The sequence below is a fragment of the Pantherophis guttatus genome, chromosome 9, assembly GCF_059756535.1.
Source record: "Pantherophis guttatus breed Tessera chromosome 9, ASM5975653v1, whole genome shotgun sequence".
In the NCBI taxonomy this organism is placed as follows: domain Eukaryota; kingdom Metazoa; phylum Chordata; class Lepidosauria; order Squamata; family Colubridae; genus Pantherophis; species Pantherophis guttatus.
Window position 1 is genome coordinate 1,602,501 of NC_142071.1, and position 21,474 is coordinate 1,623,974.

A 21,474-nucleotide genomic window follows, 5' to 3' on the forward strand; every position below is an offset into this window, starting at 1 on the left:
GCTCAAAATTTCCGCTACTGGTTCTCCAGAACCTGCTGGATTTCACCCCTGGGATGAGATGGTTGAGGGAATGGACACTATAGGAATTTTGGGGAAGCAGTGAGAACAATTAACGAATGGAATAAGCTTGCTTTCTAGAGTTTTGTGAATGCTCCATCGCTGGAGGTCTTCAAGAAAAGATTGGACAACCATTTGTCTACTATGGTATGGGATCTCCTGCTGAAGCAGGGGGTTGGACTAGAAGACCTCCGAGGTGCCTTCCAGCCCCTTGATTCTATGATTCTTTGCCATTTCTGTTTCTAAATTGACGTGGTAAAAGAAATGCAAGTCTTTTGACCTGCCAAAGGTGCTTTTTTAAGAGGCAACTGGACTTCCTTGTTGTTTTTTTCTTTGAAGACGTTTCTCGTCTCATCCAAGAAGCTTGGGACAACTATGACCTGAATGATTGAGAATCTCCGTAGACATTTTGACCTGCCACTTTCCCAGGGTGTTCACGAATGCCACTCCTTCCCCCTTTCCTCTTTGCATCTCCGCCCTGCTTTGCTCTCTCCAGCCCCACCTTCCTTGAATTTCTTGTTTCAGAAGAGGAGTTTTGTGGGAAAGGATGAAGGACAACAGAGTGACCTCTAAACAATTGTAGAGAAAACAGAACTTTACAAATAAGAATTTTCCCTGTATATTTTTGTTACTTCAATTTTATGACACATTTTTCTGGCTTTGTATTGTTTTGTTGTCTATTTTTTGTCCTTCTTTCTTTTTTGGATTCTGTATCTTAACTTTGGAAATAAAACAAAAGTTTGATTGAAGAAATAAGGATCTTTCTTGACCTGCCCAGTTGATGCCTCCTGTTGGAAAATTCAGGGCACTGTATGATTCCCCCCCCCAGATGTTCTAAATTCATGAATTGATTAACTGGACACTTGATTAGAAGTTGGATCACCCAGATCTCAAATTTGCCTGCTGGATCTTGCTGCCTTTGTTGTCCAAACCTTGAACTGGGCACTGCAGTCCTATAAAAGGAGACGGATGAACCAGATCTAAAATATACAGTAGCTATTCATGCAACCCTAGATAATAGATTATCTGGATAGAATCTGCAGAAAAAAAAACATTTGCATATAATTTGTTGATGGAGATTGTCCTTGGTTTAGATGACGTTTTATCAAGCGGGGGGAGAAATCGCAGGAGAAAATGGGCTTCTCTGACAAATCCTTTTACAAAACCTGCTTTTAACTCAGTTCTCCTTTTTCCTCCAGGAGTTGGACTGCTTTGTAAGGAAAGAGTTGGGATTCATCTCCCAGTACCTGAACTGGATGAAGACTACGGTGAGAATTGGCTTCCCAATTCTGTGGGGCCAGGGGGCCTTCGTGGGACACAGTGGCTCCAGATTCTGAGCAAAATTGGTGTGCAAATCACCGACAATCACAATCACAAAGAATATCCCTTTGTTTTGTTCCAGCTGACTGAGGATGTGGCTTCCTGCCAGCCCTTTTCCACCGCTCTGGACAATGGTCGCGTGATCTTGTGCAATCGCATCATGGATCCTTGGGTAAATCTTTCTGCCGTCTAACTAAAGCCTTCAGCCTTCTTTCCTGGCCCACTCCAGGTAGTCCTCAACTTACTGTTCTGCCCCAGCTATGGACCCCAAAGAACGCAGCACATCCAAACTCATATTAAGAAACAGTCAATATAAATCTTAAGGATACCGGCAACAAAATTACAGTCATACAGTCATAAGTGGGAGGAGATGGGTACTAGGAAGGAAGAGAAGATTAATAATAGTGCAGACTTAGTGAATAGTTTGATAGTGTTGAGGGAATTATTTGTTTAGCAGAGTGATGGCGTTCAGGAAAAAACTGTTCTTGCATCTAGTTGTTCTGGTGTGCAGTGCTCCATAGCGTCGTTTTGAGGGTAGGAGTTGAAACAATTTATGTCCAGGATGCGAGGGGTCTGTAGATATTTTCCCAGCCCTCTTTTTGACTCGTGCAGTAGACAGGTCCTCCATGGAAGGCAGGTTGGTAGCCATGGTTTTTTCTGCACTTGTAATGATCCTCTGAAGTCGGTGTCTGTCTTGTTGGGTTGCAGAACAGACAGTGATGTCGTGGCCCCTACCATGACTTTGGGGACCTCTGAAGACCCCTTTAAAGAAGTCTTTGGAGGACACAGATTATATACCACAGTTAGAGGATTTTCCCTCAGTGCCAGGGGAAATAGTCCCTCCCCTCGCCCCACCCATATCCTTTTCCTTTGGTGATGTATGCCTTTCCTTTCCTTTCCTCCAGAATGCCTTTTGGTTCAGCCTGGGCGGTTGTGCCTTCTTCCTGCTGCCTGGTATGTTTCTCGCCCTCAAGATGATGAAGCATTTTCGTCCAATTCGGCACAAATTAATGTAAGTGACATTACTGCGAAAGGTGGGATGTGGATGGTTCTTCGCATTACAGTTTAAGTTTACTTTATTGTCGTTGCACCTCGCACAGCGAAATTAAATGCCATCTTCAGTGGACATCATACATAAGAAAACTATTATTATTATTATTATTATTATTATTATTATTATTATTATTATTATTAACAACAACAATAAAACAAAAACATACATCCTTCAAATTCTATACAATTGAATTGAAAACCCCTGATATTGCATTAATATTGCACTATACAGTAGAATTCAACGTAGTTACTGCTCTGGGATAAAAGCTGTTTTTCAGCTTATTTGTCCTTGTTTTTATTGTCCTGTCCTGTCTGCCAGATGGCAATAGTTCAAAAAAAAGGGTGCCGGGGATGAGATGGATCTTCAAGAACGTTGTTGCTGTTGTGATGGTTTGTCTCGCAGTCTAGACTGGATTTGGCATTTTTTAATTCACCTGCCGAATGCCAAGGACCTGGGAGAGACAGATGTAGGTGTTCAATGGGGTTAAAGGTACGGTATTGTTGTAGGATGTAAGCTGTTCCATAAAGCTGCCTTTTGCAATTGACAGATGATGAATTTGTCAATGCCGAAGGGGTTCAATTGGAGCGCCTCTCGTTATTGGTACTACTTCTGTTTTCTTTTACCACCGTTGTTCTAATTCTATTTACAGGTCTTTGTATTTTATGATTTTTTTTCTAGTTCTTTTTCTTCTATTCTGTTGTCTCCAGCCACATCCATTATCCAAACATTTTTTTTTTGGCTCTCTTATCAACAATTGTTAAATTTGGAGCGTTATGTGGCAGGTGCCTCTCCGTTTGAATTCTAAACTCCCAGGGCACTTGTTCATTTTCTACTATTTTGTGGTCCCATCAGTTCTTGCTCTCAGACAAATGCTATTTCTTGCAGATATTATTATTATTACTATTACTACTAATACGGACTCTATTTCTAGACCATCCTTCATTCCTAGCTCAGCATCAACTGATCAGGGAAGAACGTACAATGGGGGGAAAAAAACACAAAAGCTGCAGCAATGAAAGATGTAGATATTTTTATTTATTTTTTTTTTAAAAAAATCAAGCCTAGATCTAGCCTACATACAGTGATCTGAATAGCTCAGCAGGGCTTCATTGCTTTCAAGGACGGCTGCCAAAATGCCTTAACTTTCTCCCTTGCAAAATTTCATCCACTCAAAAAAAAAATTGAGAAGGTTGAGGACACTCCAGGATTTTTCTCGGTCATCTTTGGAGGGCAGAAGGGGGCACCAAATCAAGTCTCCTCAGAGGTTGGACTAGATGACCTCCAAGGTCCCTTCCAACTAACAAGTCACCTCTTATTATCGGGCTAGATGCCCATCGAACTTCAGGACAGAGAAAACTTGCCATTGTTTATTTTTTGAGCTATCAAGTTCCAGAGTCTGGGGGAAAAAATTGAGTTTCCCCCCCCCTTTAGTCACTGTCTTGCTGTACTGTATTAGTTTTGAGTAGTTTCATTTTTTTTTATTTCTGGAAGCCATCCAGAGCCTTGCAGTTGAGATGGGAGGCGATATAAATCAAAGTAATGAATAAAGAAAGCACCCAGGCTCACCTTATCAAGGAGACAGGCAGCACATCAGTTGAATGAATGAACGAACGAGCGAGCGAACGAACGAACGAACGAACGAACGAATGAACGAATGAACGAATGAACGAATGAACGAATGAACGAATGAACGAATGAACGAATGAACGAATGAATGAATAACTAATGAACGAATGAACGAATGAACGAACAAATGAACGAATGAATGAATGATTGAATGAATGAATGAATGAATGAACGAACGATGAATGAATGAACGAATGAACAAATGAACAAATGAACGAATAACAAATGAGTGAATGAACGAACAAATGAATGAATGAACGAACAAATGAATGAATGAACGAACAAATGAATGAATGAACGAATGAACAAATGAACGAATAACAAATGAGTGAATGAACGAACAAATGAATGAATGAATGAATGAATGAATGAATAACGAATGAACGAACGAACGAACAAATGAACAAACGAACAAACGAACAAACGAACAAACGAACAAACGAACAAACGAACAAACGAACAAACGAATGAACGAATAACAAATGAATGAATGAATGAACGAATGAACGAACAAACGATAGAACGAACAATAGAACGAACGATAGAACGAACAAATGAATGAATACCCCAGTCATTCTAAAAGCCTTGAGTGACATCTTGCTCAATGGGGTCTATAGACCAGAGGTCTCCAACGTTGGCAACGTTAAGCCTGGAGGACTTCAACTCCCAGAATTCCCCAGCCAGCTGTTCCCCAGCGGTCAGCTGGCTGGGGAATTCTGGGAGTTGAAGTCCTCCAGGCTTAACGTTGCCAACGTTGGAGACCCCTGGTCTATAGAACACAGTCAAAAAAGCCAAGGGGGCAGCCACAATGCTGCGACGGAAGCTCTGTGCACCTTTGATGGGTACGATAACATCCATGCGCCACGCACGATGATGCGCTTGTTGGCCACAATTTTGACTTTTTTGACCGCAGCGTGCGGACATTCCCCGTCTCCTAAGAAAATAATAGAACTTGCTTTCTCTTCTGCTGCGTCTAGCTCTACTGGATCAGATGAAACGTTTCCCTTCCACATCCCACGGGTTACGTCTCTGCGGCTGTAAGACCTCCCTGACCTCCCCTTCAGGATGACCAGGTGAGGGGACCGACGGCCGCTCCTTCCAGGAAGTGCTCTCGGCTTGGTCTTTCCCCCCAAAAAAACCCCCATCCTCCTTCCAGAACTGCAGAATTGTCAGTGTGTTGTCTCCTGTTTTTCCAGGAGACGGTTGCCGAAGTCCAACTCCCCATGACCCTTGCTGAAATTATAAATAAAAGAGTTTCTGGGGTTTTTTTTTAAAGTTTTTTATTTTTATTTCTCATAAACACATTTACATGTACAGTCATTTATCCATCGTTTTTCATTCATCTTATCTTTTAACTTTCATTTTTCATTTTTTACTTTTACCCTTTACTTTACTTTACTCCAATTTTTCTTCTTCTCCTCCCCTTCTCTTCCTTCCTCTTTTTCCTCCTACTTCCTTCGTTCTTCCTCTCCTCTTTCCTACTTCTCTTTCTCTTCCCCCACTCCTCTCTTCTTCTCTCCTTCTAACCTTCTCCTCTGCTCCTCTTTCCCCTCCCTTTTATTCCTCTCCTTTTCCCTTTCTTCTTTCTCCTCTCCTCTCTTCTCCCTTCCTCTCTCTCTACTCCTTCCCCTCTCTCCTGTTGTTCCCCTTTTCAGTTCAATCTAAAGTGGTATTCGAGCAGCCTCGATTTGCTAATTATCTTTATTCTCATTTCAATTTCTTATTCCATTATTATTTATTTTTGTTTCATCATTTGCGTACATTTTTATAATATCTCACTTTTTTCCCTTTTACCACCCCCCTTTCTCCTTATACTTGGCATCTTCTGGTTAACGAGCCTCCAAACACAGGTTGAGTTTGAAGTTTGAATGGCCCCAAAAGTTGTAAAAAAAGTTGGAGGCCCTTCAGAGGTCGAAAATGGCCCGTTTGCCAACTTCCGCAAACACATAACTTTATATTCCCAGACTGGCACCCACATTGAAAACAGAACCGACGTTTAAAATTTGCAGCCCTCCAAATGTTGCGATGCGGTGTCTCAAACATATATTTTAAAAGTGAATTGAGGAAAGTCTGTATATTATAGACGCGATGTATTATACAGACGTGATCATATTAAGGCTCATTGCAATGTGGAAAATAATTTGCAAAGACAATGTATGTTAAGCAACGTTGCAAGACAAATAAACATATATTTGAAGAAATATATATCAAACTGGAGGCAGGACATGGGGGGAAAAGAGCTGGCTATGTTTGCAAAAATTAAAAAAAACACGAGATAAGCCAAAATGAGCTCCTTTGACTGTCCTTAGAGCTTCCCCTGAGCTTCTAAATGGATTGAGACCACAGCAGGTGTCTCTTGACAATGATGGCTAAATGTCCCTGCAGAAAACCATGAACTATAGTTAGTCCTTGACTTATAACCATTTGTTTAATGATCGTTCATGCCACTGAAAAAAGGGACTTGTGGTCATTTTTCACGTGATCATTGCAGCATCCCCCTGGTCACATGATCAAAATTTGGAACACTTGGCAACTGGCATGTGTTTATTATGGATTTCTAGATCTAGAATCTAGATATCTGACAGTGAGAACCATCAACCCATGGAACAGAAGTTGCCTTCGGAAGTTGTGCTTCACCACTGGAAACTATTGAGAAGAGACTGGACTGCCATCTGTCAGAAATGATGTAGAGTCTCCTACTTGGGCGGTGGGTTGGACTAGATGACCTACAAGGTCCCTTCCAACTGTGTTAATCTGTAAGCTCTCACAGTTACTGCTGCTGAAACAGGTAACCGCCTATTCTGTACTGGTGCATTTTCTTTTTGCTTCCCTACCGGTTCGGAAGTGCATGCGCCATCTGATTTTTGACGCTTTGTGCATACACAAATGCGCAGAGGGTCAAAAACAGGTTACTTCCTGGTCAAAACCAGAAAGTAACGACGTCCGGGTGCGTGGGTGGAGCCTCATACTGCTGCCGCTACCAGTTCGCTGAGCCACGTGCCACCGCTACCGGTTCGCGCGAGCCGGACAGAACCAGCAGGATTTCACCACTGGTAGCACCCAACATTTTCCTTACAGTTTTTGTTTTCAATCTGTTTTATTCATCAGTTCTGTTTGATCTTCAATTTTCATCTTCGTGTCTGTTGATCTTGAAACCTGCCACCGCAGCGAATTCTTTTGCTTTTCCTCTTTTGTGTTCTAATTCCCTTGGAAGACTCTTCCAAAACCATCAGCAAGTTATCTGCAAAAGCCCTTAACTTCTAAGTTTATTTTTAGATCTTCACTGCCACAATCCTTTCATCTTGTCTCGCGCGTCCCTACTCAGAATTTCAAGAACCAAAATAAACAAGAGAGGAGGCAGTGCCATCCTTATGTTGTCTCTTTTTATGTCTTGCAGAGTTTTTTGTTTTGTTTTGTTTTGTTAGATCGATTATTTGTGCTTTCTGTGAAGTGGTGGTGGGTTAATCCTATTATGTCCTAAAAACCAGGTCCTGTCCTTCTTAATTCCCATCAAACTGGAGCTGAAGATGTTTTGTTTGTGAATAGATTTGGCCTGGATTTCTTAATGGGCACCAAAATCTCCATCTCTAAAGACTTCAGGCATCTGCTGGAGGCTGCTTTCTGCCTTGGTTAAGATTTTTCTCTCCATTTCTCCTTTGGGGAAATATAATATTCTGCCTCTTTTAATATTCCCCCAAATATGCCATTATCTTGGGGGTTGTGGACTTCCTACAATATGCAGCTAAGCAACAGAGACCTCGTCAAATACCGATACAGGGGGAAAACTGATCACGGGTTGGGGCATCGATGGAGATGAGAGGGGGCTGCTTCTCTAAAGTACGTGTAATAAATTGCACCCACAAGAAAAAAAACCACGCTAACATGCACCTTGGCGTATGCCATGATACATGCTGGGGGTTCCTGCAAGGGACATCGTGTGCACATCATGTGGTCTCATTGCAACATCGATCCAATCCCCCAATTATCCCTTCTCTGCCTCATTAGTTTCCCCCCCCCCAAAGATTTTCTTTTAATTAAAAAGGAAGGAAACCGTAGCGTCTACTAAGCTAAACGCCAGCCTTGGGCATCGTCTATATTTGTACCCGCCCTGAGGACACTGTTAGAAAATAAAATCTGACAGTTTGTAGTCGAAGGCTGTGTTTGCTTCTGCTATTTGAATATTTTTATACATCTTGGCAGCTGTGTTAGTTAAAATGCCAACAACGTGTTCTCGGATTTTAAATTCCACAGTCCAATTGTATCCAGAAGATGGTGGGATGCCGTTTCCTGCTTAGAAATAGATCTATTTATTTACAGAATACTAAATAAAAGAGTTGGACGGGACTTTGGGGGGGGGTCTTTACTCCAACCCCTGTAGGAGAGGAGACCCTGTATCATTTTAGATAGATGGCTGTCCAGTCTCTTCTTTAAAAAAGGAACCTGATGGTGCAGTGGACTAAACTACTGTTAAAGTAGTATTTAGCTGCCAGCTGCCTGCAATTAGTGCGAGTTCAAATCTCACCGGGCTCAAGGTTGACTCAGCCTTCCATCCTTCCGAGGTAGGTAAAATGAGGACCCGGTTTGTGGGGGCAATAAGCTGACTTTGTATAAAAAAGAACACCGCTTGGGGGGGGCCAAAAGCCCTACTAAGCAGGTATATACAAAAGTATGAAGGCTATTGCTTAAAAGCATTGTAAGCCGCCCTGAGTCTCCGGAGAAGGGCAGCATATAAATCAAACTAATAAATAAATAAATAAATAAATAAATAAATAAATAAATAAATAAATAAATAAATAAATAAATAAATAAACAAATAAACAAATAAATAAATAAATAAATAAATAAATAAATAATAAAAAGCTCCAGTGATACAGCATCCACATGAATGGTGCGGCGGCCTAGAGGTGGAGTTCTCGCCTTACAATCAGGAGGCTGTGAGTTCGATCCTAGGTAGAGGCAGATATTTCTCTCTCTGGGCACAGTGAGAAATATATCTGCTGAACAAAACTCCGCATTGGTGACAGGAAAGGCATCCGGCCAGTAAACACTCCATTCAGTTGCCCAGACTCCACCCTGCAAGGGATTAAGAGGTCATTAAAAGAAGATGATGTTAGAGCACCCACAAATTCCGGAGACAATGTCCCAGAGTGGAGCAAGAAAATAAAAAATAAAAAAATCCAGCTGCTTTTGGAGAGAAAGAAAAAAAAGGTTGCTCCTTCTCTCGGAGGAAACGTTTAAAAAAAACCCCAAAGTAAAAGATTTGTTCTAGAAAGGGCAAGGCAGAAGAGAGAGGTTTTTGCATTGTTTCTCAAAGGACAAAGTTGGTCTTGTTTGTCGCAGTGGTGCCTTGGATATCGGCAAGAAACTGCACCACAAAAGATCCGCTCAAGCTTTGCAGGATCCGTCCTTACCTGGCGCTCCGTTCTGCCTCTCGTGTTTCATGCCTTTGTCTGGCATGAAGGTCACGGATGACTTTATTAGGTTAATTTGCATTGCCCAGCGGCCAGCTTGTATAAGGCCCCAAGGAACAGAATAACAGAGTTGGAAGGGACCTTGAGATCTTCTAGTCCAACCCCCTGCTCAAACAGTATACTGCTCCAGGGGTGAAATTCACTTACCTTCCCTACCGGTTCGCAAATGACTTTCGTTTCCACGTGGAAACCGCTTCTGAACTTCGTGCTCGATGGTGGAAAAGAATGTAATTTTGACTTTGGGTTTTACAGATTAGATTGATCGATCTTTATAGAATTGACTTGTTTTTATAGAAGAACAAAAAGGCTGTGATTTATTTATTATTTATTTATTTATTTTATTAGATTTCTATACCGCCCTACTCCCGAAGGACTCAGGACGGTGCACAGCCAAACAATAAAAACACATACATACAAAATTTAAAAATAGAATAAAATCAAATTAAATAATTTTGGCCCCAACAAATTTAAAACCCCAAACTTTTAAAACCAATTTAAAATTGAATATATAAAATACTAAAAGATATTTAAAATTTGATGCCAATGCCTTATTCTACTGCAACAGAGAGAGTTGGAGGTCAATGCTTCTTTTTCTTTTCTTTTCTTTTCCCTCCCCTTCCTTGCTTCTCTCTCCCCCTTCCTCTCTCCTCTCACTGCTCTTTTATTTACTTTTGTATTTTATAATACTTTATAACCTAATAAAAATGTTTGATAATTGACAGAATCGAAGGCTCCCTTCCCATCCCTTTTGCAGCACAATAGCCTCTCCTATCTGGATGATCCCTGGAGATTTATTTAATATCTTTGTACGTTGCACATACAGTGAGTCACTCTTTACTTTGGCCCAAATAGGGTTGCCACATCAAGGCAACAACCAGCAACAACCAGGAGGCCTATAAACGTCCCACAGAAAGCAAAAAAAATAAATAAATGCTTTTGTTCATACAGCTAAAGTTTCTCAACTTGCAACCATTTGTTTAGTGTCTGTTCAAAGATACAACGACACTGGAAAAAAGTGACAATTGCATTGTATTGTTGGCGGGTTTTTTTCCCTCGTATTCGGTCTCGGACTGTAAATAAATTATGATTAATACTTTCTATCAACTTGGATCTGATTCTGCTAAATGGGGAAGGTGGATTACCTGCCTCTCTCCCTCTGCCCTCCGTCCCCACACCTGATATGATCCTGTTTAGATTTCTAAAGGAGAGATAGCTGGGTATAGTAAAGACACCAGGCTAGAAAGGAAGTGAGTTCTAGTCCTCCTTCAGGCACGAAGCCAGCTGTGTGGCCTTGGGCCAGTCTGTTTCTCTCAGCCCCAGGAAAGAGGTAATGGCAAACCATTTCTGGAAAAAAACTTGTCAAGCAAGCGGCAGGTACAGAAGAAATAAATAAACAACTCCTAAAGATTGATGAGCAGAGACTGGATGAAAATCTAGAAAGTGCAGAGAAGAGCAACCGGGATGATGAGGGGACTGGAGATTAAAACACACGATGAACGGTTGCAGGAACTGGGCATGGCTAGTCTAGTGAAGAGAAGGACCAGGGGAGACAGGAGAGCATCTTCCAATATTTGAGGGGCTGCCACAGAGAGGAGGAAGGGGGTCAAGCTATTTTCTGAAGGGCAGACAAGGAACAATGGATGGAAACTGATCAAGGAGAGATTCAACCTGGAAATAAGGAGAAATTTCCTGACAGTGAGAACAATCAACCCACGGAAGAGAAGTTGCCTTTAGAAGTTGTGGGAGCTTCATCCCTGGAGGCTTTCGAGAAGAGATTGGACTACCACCTGTCAGAAATGGTGTAGGGTCTCCTGCTTGGCGGGGGTTGGACTAGATGACCTCCTAGGTCCCTTCCAACTGTTAATCTGTCAGAAATGCTGTACTGAATCCTGCACTAAGCAAGGGGCCGGTTTAGATGCCCTCTAAGGTGCCTTTCACCTCTAGGATGCTGCGAGTAAACAGATTTCCTCCCAAGTTAATTGGCGTTGCCTAAACTCTCCCAGCGTGATTTGGACAGAACAAATCCTGTCTTATCCAGCAAGGGTGTTTCACCCATTTGGGTTCTATAGGTCGTGTGAATCCAACCTCAGCTGTTTATCTCTGCCTCGGGTGGACAAACCTCCCTCGCCAAAACGCCGAGAAAGCTGCTTTCGTGGCTGCTTGCCGGACACGCGTGACGCCCGGCAGGCTATCACGCGTGCCGAGACCTGCCAAGCCAAACCTGGTTTGCTTCCATCCACATCTGGCTTCTTCCTCCTTCTTACCTGGGCAGGAGCTCACCTGTCAAGGCGACGCAGCCGCGAGGCGGGCGTGGAAGTGGGGGGACCCCCCCCCCACGCGTGCACCCGCCTGCAGTGACCTGTCCCAGCTCAGCCCATGCACGGGGAGCGCTGGGGAGGATGGGTCTGGGGGCTGCGGGATGATGGTTTCGGGAAAAAAAGGGAAGATCAAAGTGGGAGGGAGAGGGAGGCGTGGGATGGGGGGGAAACACGCGCCGTGGGCACGGTTGCTAGGGAAACAGCGCCCGGAGGCTGGCACGCTGCCTGGCAGAGAGAAGAAACCCCAGTTCAAAGGTAAACTTGGCACGGGGACAAATTTTTTTTCCCCCCTTTCTTTTTGAGCGAGGATGCTCCGCCGAGGACATAAAGCAGCGGCGGCGGCGCCTTGGTAGCTCCACTCCCGGCTCTCTTTCCACGCTGCCCACGCGGGCCCAGGGGAGCAGCTGCCGGAGGGGAGAGCTTGGTGGGCACCAAGGAGTCTTGGATTGGAAGAAAGAAAGAAGGAAGAAAGAAAGAAAGAAAGAAAGAAAAGAAAGAAAGAAAGAAGGAAGGAAGGAAGGAAGGAAGAAAAGAAAGAAGGAAGGAAGGAAGGAAGGAAGGAAGAAGGAAGGAAGGAAGGAAGGAAGGAAGGAAGGAAGGAAGGAAGGAAGGAAGGAAAGAAGGAATCGTTTCATTTCCGTGGAATTTGTCCGTGGGGTCCCCACAGCAGATGTTTGGAGATCTGGTAAGATTTCTTCATTGCCCTTGAAGGTGCAATGGCAACGCCGAGAAAGCCCCCCTCCCGCGCCCCCTCCTCTTTTTTGGGGGGGGGTCTGCAGGAAGGTCCCACGCGTTCCCCTGGCTGCAGCAGTGCCCCATGGGTCGGGGAGTCCTCAGAGGCGCAGCTTTTCCTTGTTGGAAGCCAACCCACCCCCCTTGGGCTCTCTCCCTCCATTCTCCCCCCACCCCACCCCCGGTGCCTTTTCTCCCAAATGCTCCCCCTGAGAGACGGGATCGGGCCCTTGGAGGCTAAGGCGGGGCAGGGGGGAGTCTCGGCCAGGGGGGTATCCAGCTGCAGTTCATCTGGCTGGACTGGAGGGCTGAATAAATCCTGGGGAAGGATTTGGCCAGCTGCTAAGAGAGTGGGGTGGGAGGTGGGCAGAGGCGCGCGTGGGGATGGGGGGTGGGAAACAGTGGGGAGGCTTTTTAAAAAGTCAGCTTTCCAGGGTGGCACAGGATGGCATCGGTGGGACCAATGTCTATGGAGATTCTCCAGCCATCCAGGTTGTCCCAAAAGTGCTTTTCCCCCCCCCAAAAGGCAACTGGACTTTTGATTTTTCTTTGAAGTCATTTCGCTTCTCCTTCAAGAAGCTTCTCCAGCTCTGACTGGATGATGGCGGGGAACGGAGCTGAAGAAGTCAGAGCTGAAGAAGCTCCTTGAGGGAGAAGTGAAACCTCTTCAAAGAAAAACCAGAAAGTCCAGTTGCCTCTGATGTCCCCTTTGGGACATCAGAGGCCGAGGAGGGAGAATTGGGGGGCTGCCCAGTGGTGAAATCCAAATTTTTTTTACTACTGGTTCTGTGAGTGTGGCTTGGTGGGGGTGGTGGCAGGGGAAGGATACTGCAAAATCCCCATTTCCTCCCCACTCCTGGGGGAAGGATATTGCAAAATCTCCATTCCCACCCCACTCTGGGGCCAGCCAGTGGTGATATTTGCCGGTTCTCCGAACTGCTCAAAATTTCCGCTACCGGTTCGTCAGAACCTGCTGGATTTCACCCCTGGGGCTGCCCATCTTTCTGTATGTCTTCAGCATATTAGAACTTCCATGCTTGTCATTTGGGCCCCCCCCAAAAGGGCCACTTTTTGTATCCTTGTCCTGCTGAAGCCTTTAGAGCTGAGATCTAAATTAGGGGAGAGGGAGTCAAAAAACTCCAGTTGGGGCCTGTGATGTCCCTGGTTTAGGTCCACAGCATTGCCCCCTTTGCAAACACTTTTGTGTTTGATTTGTGTGTGTGTGGGGGGGCTTCAGCTCTGGAAGTGGGGCGCAGCGTGAATTCTTCCTCTCCCTTCCCTCTCGGGCTGAGTTGGGGTTTTCCATCGTTTCCAAGTGTCTCTTTTTTTTTCCTTTCTTTTTTTATTGCAGTAATCAAGCCGGCTCCTTAATAGGAAGAGAGCTCTCAGGACAGAGAAGGGAGCTAAAATAAGTTGCACAATATTCCCACTAAATGCACCGAGGAAGCCCCAGAAAACAACAGGGGGGGCCTCGCATTCACACAGCTTGTTTGCGCTGGTTAACGAACCATCAGCTAGCCAAACAGAACGAGTTTGGGCAACAAGCTAAGCTAATTATCAAAAAGGTAACTAGGATTGTGATATTCCCACTCCCCACCCTCTTAATATCTTGTGCACAGACAGATGCTCTGATCTGCTTAAGTACCTCGTGGGTAAAGGATGCCGAGAGGCAGCTGTTTAGGACTATTGCAATCATTACTGATCAAAAATCCGCTTTCGTTTAAAATTCAGTACAGTTTTAAAGCACATTAAAAAGCAGCGATTTTCCCGCAGCACGCTGATCAAAGGACTTGATTTCAAATCAATCAAGGTAGAGCTGGGAGGGACCTTGGAGGTCTTCTAGTCCAACCCCCCTGCTTGTTCTGTCCCCGTCTCACACACGCACACAAACAGACAGCAGGGGGTTAAATAAACTGGCAGACAACCAATTCTTCCGATAAGAGGCGTGGCAGCAACCCAGTAGCTGCGTGCCAAGAACTTTACTCAATAAACAAAATACACACAGTTCAAGAATTGTCCAGTTCGTAAAATAAATCCAAGGTCGATAATGTTGTTTCCAAAGATGCAATGTGACTTGATAGTAGTTAGTTTTGTCCATCACAGAGTCTGAATGGCCACCTCACCCCCTTTTATACCCTGTGGGGTGTGGTCCACTGACTCAGCTTAATCTCTGGCATGCCTCTTCTTCTGTTGCACGCGCTTATCTCTGCGACGCTGCCGAGGATCCAGCCAAGACTCATCTCCCTCATTACTGTCCACCTGTGGCTGCGTGGACGTGCTTGGCCCCGGCCCTATCTCTTGCCCTTCGGCGGGCATCGAAGGCATTGCCAGAGAGGAGGGTCCTGGAGAGGAAGGCCTTGCCAACTCCTCTCCTTCACTCTCGGAGTCCTCTCCTGCCGATGACACAGGCTCAGGTAACAGAGCCACCACACTGCTCGAGCAAAAGACCCTATATTATCTCAGACAACTAGGTGTCCAGTCTCTTCTTTAAAATCTCCAGTAATGGAGCACCCACAACTTCTGTTCCACTGGTTAGTTGTTCTAACCATCAGGAAATTTCTCCTTAGTTCTAGGTTGCTTCCCTCCTTGATTAGTTTCCACCCGTTGCGTCTTGTCCTGCCTTCAGATGGTTGACCCCTTCCTCTTTGTGGTAGCCCCTTGGATACTGTTCCATATCTCCACCAGCCCTCTGTAATTTGGTGTTCTCTATAAATGTTGGGCGTGGAACATTAATTGGAAATACCAGGAAATATTCTCATTGTTAATTGTCCTCATTGTTAGGAAGTTTCTTCTTAATTCATGGTTGCTTCTCTCCTTGTTTAGTTTCCATCCATTGCTTCTTGTTCTGCTCTCGGGTGCTTTGGAGAATAATTTGACCCCCTCTTCTTTGACCCCCTCAAATACTGGAAGACTGCTATCATGTCGCTCCTAGTCCTTCTTTTCACTAGACCAAACAATTCCTGCAACCATTCTTCATATGTTTTCACCTCCAGCCTCCTGATTACAATATGTGCCTTCAAGTTATTTTTGATCACGTAGGTTTTCTCCATGATGGTCCATCAGGTCTCCCAGTGGTACCCCAATCACCCCTGTAACTGAGTCCTTCTTGGTTGATGCTGCTAGTTGTCCTCTACTTCTCTTTCCTTCCAACTTTCCCAACATTAGAGGCTTCTCAATGGAGTTAGGTATTCAGATTGATTGATTGATGATATGTTGGGTTGTAGGTCTGAGCTCCGAGATTGACAGTTTGATTGCAAATGTTTTGTCGCCTTTCAAGGAGACACTGTCGGTGCGCTTCGAAGCACACTGAGGATGTCTCCTCGAATGATGATGAAACGTTTGCAACCAAATTGCCAAGCTCGGAGCTTGGACCAACCACCCAACTACCAATCCATGCTACTTAGATTCAAGGGATGATATGCTATCATGTTGGTGGTGATTCTTGAAGGACGCCTAGACCTAACTCTAGGATGATCAGTCCTTTCAAATTTGGACTGTAGTGATGTCTTCTTCATTCTTCTGCCTTCCACTTTTCTCAGCATTAGAGTCTTCTCCAGGGAGCAAGATAATCATGATAATCGGTCAGAAATGGTGGAGGATCTCCTGCTTGGGTGGGGGTTGGACTAGATGACCTCCAAGGTCCCTTCCAACTCTGTTAATCTGTATCTGTATCTTTTGCTTCTTCTCAGCTACCAAGAAACTTCACATCTGCTGTATTTCACTAGATTCCACCTACACAGTGTACTACATTTTGAGACTGACATTTCTCAGGACTTCAATTTCTCTCTCTCTTTTTTTTTTTCTTGACACGCCATTTTTTCCAAAAACGAAGATGGTTTTGCTGCATAATTCTCAAATAATGTCAGCTAGTATTGTCTCAATCGCAATTGCTCCATATATTTCAGGCAAGGCAACATTCAGCCTCCAAATGTGAATAATATGCATGTTTTTCCGCAGCCAGTCGGGAAATGAAGTTAATAACAGTGGCACCGTGTTCAGCTCGCTCGCTTTGCTTCAACTTAGCTTCCTACATCAAAGATCAAATTTAGGACTCTTTTGTTTGCATCTCCTAAAATAACTGTACCTTTTTTCTTCTCTTCTGTCAAATGCTGGAGGATATGAAAATGGGAAGAGCAACTAAACTTAGAACTGCAAGAGCCAAGATGAAGCAAATAAAAGAGGGGAAAAAAATAATGAACCGGGATACATATTTGGAACAAACTGACTTATACCATTGGTTATACAATTCGAGGTTTCAGATTATACAATTTGACAATCAGGCTTCCTGGATGGACATCATTCCTCTGCCTGAAATGGTTTTTGCAGGAGGAATTGGGCAGGAAAACAATGGAAAACAGGCTCAAAACAGACCATGCAGTTAGAACAGAAGAGAATAACAGAGGTGGAAGGGACCTTGGAGGTCTTCTAGTCCAACCCCTGCTTAGGCAGGAGATCCTATACCATTTCAGTGACTGTCCAGTCTCTTCTTAAAAACCCCTAGTGATGAAGCACCCAGAACTTCTGGTGGCAAGCTGTTCCACTGGTTAATTTTAATTGATTTTAAATTTTGTATTGGTATGTTTTTTATCCTTGGCTGTGCACTGCCCTGAGTCCAATAGGAGAAGGGCGGTATATAAATTGAATAAATAATAATAATAATAATAATAATAATAATAATAATAATAATAATAATAATAATAATTGTCCTCACTGTTAAGAAGTTTTTCCTTAATTCCAGGTTGCTTCTCTCCTTGATGAGTTTCCATTCATTGTTTCTTGTCTGCAAAACGGGGAATGGCGGCCTCTGATCTCCTCTCTGCTCCTTCTTAGGATGAGAACAAGGAAACGGATGGCAGCCTCCTGGGTGACCCAGGGCAAACCCCTCCCGGGAAGAAGGAGAACGTGAAATGGCAGAAGCCGCGGTTCACACGCAAAGCGTTGATGAAATGTTGCTTGGTGAAATGGATCCTGTCCAGCACTGCCCCGCAGGGGTCAGGTGAGTCGTGAGGCATCATGGGGCAGGGAGTTCCACAGGTTAAGGCCATCACGCGGTAGAGAGTGTTGTAAGTCACGGATTCTAGAATGGAAGCAACGAGTTTCCCTGTCTTTTCTTTGCTGGCGGTTGTGTTTTTAAGAGCAACGCAAGTTCTAGGGTGTTCGGAAAAGAGAACCTAGTTACGAAGGATGGGGCTGATCCTCGGAACTGCATTATTTGTCTGAATGGGACGTAAAACTTCATATTTTTGACCATCTCGGGATTTTCCTAAATGTTACAAATTGTATCCCTTGGTTTCTTAGAGGTCTCCTGCTGGAAATCTTGAGGACGTTCTCGAACTTTGTATTTCAGAAGTTGTGTCCACTGCTGGCCACTAGGAGGCACTGCACAACAACCAGTTTTGTTTCTTGTTGGAACTCCTCAACCCAAGTTGGACTTTTAGCGGTTGTGTGTTGTTCAAACTTTTATGGCCATTGGAACGCACACCCGTTGAACTTGGATGATGATAGTGAGGGCATTCTGGCTTTTGCAACAGGGTGTCTCAACCGTGGCAACCTGAAGAAGTGCGGACTTCAATTCCCAGAATTCCCTGATGAGCGAGGCCTAGATCATGCTTTGTTTATGGCGGTGGTGTCAAACTCAAGGCCCGTGGGCCGGATCCGGCTTGCGGGGTACTTAGATCTGCAAGGATCTAAGGAAGGAGACTGCAAAATCCCCATTCCCTCCCCAATCCTGGGGGAAGGATATTGCAAAATCCCCATTCCCTCCCCACTCCTGGGGGAAGGATATTGCAAAATCTCCATTCCCTCCCCACTCCTGGGGGACGGATACTGCAAAATCCCCATTCCCTCCCTACTCCTGGGAGAAGGATACTGCAAAATCCCCATTCCCTCCCCACTCCTGGGAGAAGGATACTGCAAAATCCCCATTCCCTCCCCACTCCTGGGGGAAGGATGCTGCAAAATCTCCATTCCCACCCTACTCTGGGGCCAGCCAGAGGTGGTATTTGAACTACTCAAAATTTCCGCTACCGGTTCTCCAGAACCTGTCAGAACCTGTTGAATAGCACCCCTGGTTCAGGGCATGAGAGGAGAAAGGAAACTCAGGAGTTCCCTTGCCGGATTGGATACCCAGGAAAGCAATTTTAATTTTTAATTTAATTTAATTTTAAGTTTTTGGATGAATGGAAAGATTAAAAACCTTGAAAATTATTATTGGAAGACTGGCTCCCTCTAGTGGCAAAAGTCTGACCTTAATTTATGGCCCGGAGAACTACGGTACCGTTTTCGTATTCCTTGGCAAAAAGTTAAGGGCGTTTTATTGGTTCGGGAAGCTCATAAAATTTCATCCGGGAATGCAAAGCCTGCCCATCTCGTGTAGGAGGGGGCTGCCACATTTTTGCTGCTGCAGTTTAACACGGCTAAATTTAGCCGCAGCTTTCCTCCTTTTTTGGATGTTCTGCCGTTCTCGGCTGAAAATCTGGGGGGGTCTTTGATGCTCGTCATTAAAAAAGAGACGAGATCCACCTGCGTCACAAACTAGGTCACTCATCTCCCACTCGTCTCTTATGGATCATCTTATGGGTTTTGCCGCTCGGATTTGGGCGCCCTGATGAATCCCCCTTTCAGTTTGTCTGCAAACAAACAGTAACAGAGTTGGAAGGGACCTTGGAGGTCATATAGTCCAACCCAGACCTACATTTAAATTAGAAGCAAAGAGGGGTCTGTGTGGAGTGGGAGTGGGAGTGGGGTGTCAGAGGAGGAATGGACCAGTAGGAGAAACCGCTCTATCGTTTCATCTCGTTCAGCAGCTGAACGAGAAAACTGGGGGTCTCCCATTGGGGATCCATTTCTGCCTAGGATTCAAATATTCGGCCTCCCCCGAGGGGTCCGTCAGCGGTTAGGTGGACAAGCCAACTCCCAACTGTGATTGGTTTCACACTATTGACCCCGATTGATGGTCTAATGAGAGCGAGACAGTCAAAAGCTCATGCAGGGTGGTAGAAAAATATGTGCCAATGCCAGGACATCGTATTGCAAAATATATGATATATATGGGGCATAGAGAGACAAGTGCTTAAAGGAGATGGTTCAGCTTTGCTGGGGATCATGGCTTATCCGAGAGAGGCCCTCATTCTACAGGCTCTGATGGGGCATGTGGTTAGAAGGCAGTATTGCAGGCAAATTCTGCTCCACAGCCTGGAAGTTCGATCCTGACTGGCTCAAAGTTGACTCAGCGTTTCACCCTGTTAGGGTCAGTAAAATGAAGACCCAGATTGTTGGGGACAATATCCTGAAATTTGTAAACCGCTTAGAGAGTGCTGTGAAGCCCTGCGTGGGGTGAGATATTAGTCTAAGTCCTGTTGCTGTTACTATTGCTAGTGTTTACAATGAGCAGTGCTCAGCCTTCTATACTTGTACTTCTATCTTTTAAAGTTAAAGTCATGTTTTACAAGAGGTCCCCACAGTTTTTCTCTATAACAGAGCCCCTCTCTGAAGACATGGGCGGTTAAGAAACATGAATTTATTTAGAGATAGATAGATATAAATAATAGATAGATAGATAGATAGATAGATAGATAGATAGATAGAGAGATGGATGGATGGAAAGATAGATAAATGATAGAGAGAGAGAAATGGATGGATGGAGAGATAGATAGATGATGATGATGATGATGATAGATAGATAGATAGATAGATAGATAGATAGATAGATAGATAGATAGATAGATAATAAAGAGAAAGAGAGAGAGATGGATGGATGGAAAGATAGATAAATGATAGAGAGAGATAAATGGATGGATGGAGAGATAGATAGATAGATAGATAGATGATGATAGATAGATAGATAGATGATAGAGAGAGAAAGAGAGAGATGGATGGATGCATGGATGGAGAGATAGATGATAGGTAGATAGATAGATAGAGATAGAGATAGAGATACAGAGAGATGGATGGATGGATGGAGAGATAGAGAGATAGATAGAGAGATAGAGAGATGATAGAGAGATGATAGAGAGAGAGAGATGGATGCATGGATGCATGGATGGAGAGATAGATGATAGGTAGATAGAGAGATAGAGAGAGAGAGATGGATGGATGGATGGATGGATGGATGAATGGATAGATAGATAGATATCTCTCTCTGAGAGAGATAAGATAGAGAGATGGTAGATGATAGATAGATAGATAGATAGATAGATAGATAGATAGATAGATAAATTGGGAGAGAGAGAGAGAGAGATGTTCATCTGTCCAATTTCATTTTCATTCCTTGCTTTCCTAACTGGCCCTTGAATTCAGTCTCCATTCCTTTTCATCTCGAGCGCCTCTTTAATTCTTGGGGAACTTGACATTGGAATTCCAGGCTGGCCATTCTCCAGGAGAAGAGAAAGAAACAGCTACCGGTAGGAATGCTTCTTCCTGCACCTGGGAGGGTTTTTTTTTTCTTCTTTTCTTAAAACTGATACCCTTGTCAGCTGGAGAGATAAATGGAATATTTTTGTTTGGGCACCCAGTGTAGAGTGGATGTCATATTTCTTGGCCAGCTGCCTTGAGAACATTGTCGGATATCAAATGAAAGCAACGTCGCTAGAATGACAAGTTGTAAATTAACCGCATCTATTGCGCCTTTTGCAGTGCTGAGTTGGTGCTAAACAGGAATTAGCAAAGGAATGACTCCTGGGCTGTTGGGTGGATGAGTGGCAGGTGCTTCCGTGAGGTTTACTCCCTGCCTCCAAAACTGGGCAGCCCGGCAGGTTATCTTCTCTCCGACTCTGTTGAGATCCCGGCGAGGCTTCACAATGGCACAAAGTGTTATTCTTGCTGTGAACCAAGCAAGGAAACACAACAGAAAACTCCCCAAAACACAGCAGAGGGGTGGTTTTCCTTCACCACCGAC

At 44.3% G+C, this 21,474-nt stretch overlaps 2 protein-coding genes across 4 annotated transcripts in view; both read left to right on the plus strand.

Annotated features, from left to right (window-relative positions):
• PROM2 (prominin 2) overlaps nucleotides 1-7,439 on the plus strand; it is a 37,009-nt gene extending 29,570 nt beyond the window's left edge. Inside the window, exons 20-24 of one of the 2 annotated variants that reach the window (XM_087875783.1) lie at nucleotides 1,257-1,325; nucleotides 1,460-1,549; nucleotides 2,283-2,389; nucleotides 5,035-5,130; nucleotides 5,254-7,439. In XM_087875783.1, the coding sequence (XP_087731909.1) occupies nucleotides 1,257-1,325; nucleotides 1,460-1,549; nucleotides 2,283-2,389; nucleotides 5,035-5,098 (330 nt within the window). In that variant the 3' untranslated portion in view covers nucleotides 5,099-5,130; nucleotides 5,254-7,439. Of the gene's footprint in view, nucleotides 1-1,256; nucleotides 1,326-1,459; nucleotides 1,550-2,282; nucleotides 2,390-5,034 lie in introns of both variants that reach the window. The other variant, XM_087875782.1, reaches the window with a different exon arrangement.
• Nucleotides 7,440-12,390: 4,951 nt separating this feature from the next.
• KCNIP3 (potassium voltage-gated channel interacting protein 3) overlaps nucleotides 12,391-21,474 on the plus strand; it is a 68,104-nt gene continuing 59,020 nt past the window's right edge. The window contains exons 1-3 of one of the 2 annotated variants that reach the window (XM_087875784.1): nucleotides 12,409-12,531; nucleotides 13,930-14,143; nucleotides 17,409-17,574. In XM_087875784.1, coding sequence (XP_087731910.1) covers nucleotides 14,012-14,143; nucleotides 17,409-17,574 — 298 coding nt within the window. In that variant the 5' untranslated portion in view covers nucleotides 12,409-12,531; nucleotides 13,930-14,011. Of the gene's footprint in view, nucleotides 12,532-13,929; nucleotides 14,144-17,408; nucleotides 17,575-21,474 lie in introns of both variants that reach the window. The other variant, XM_087875785.1, reaches the window with a different exon arrangement.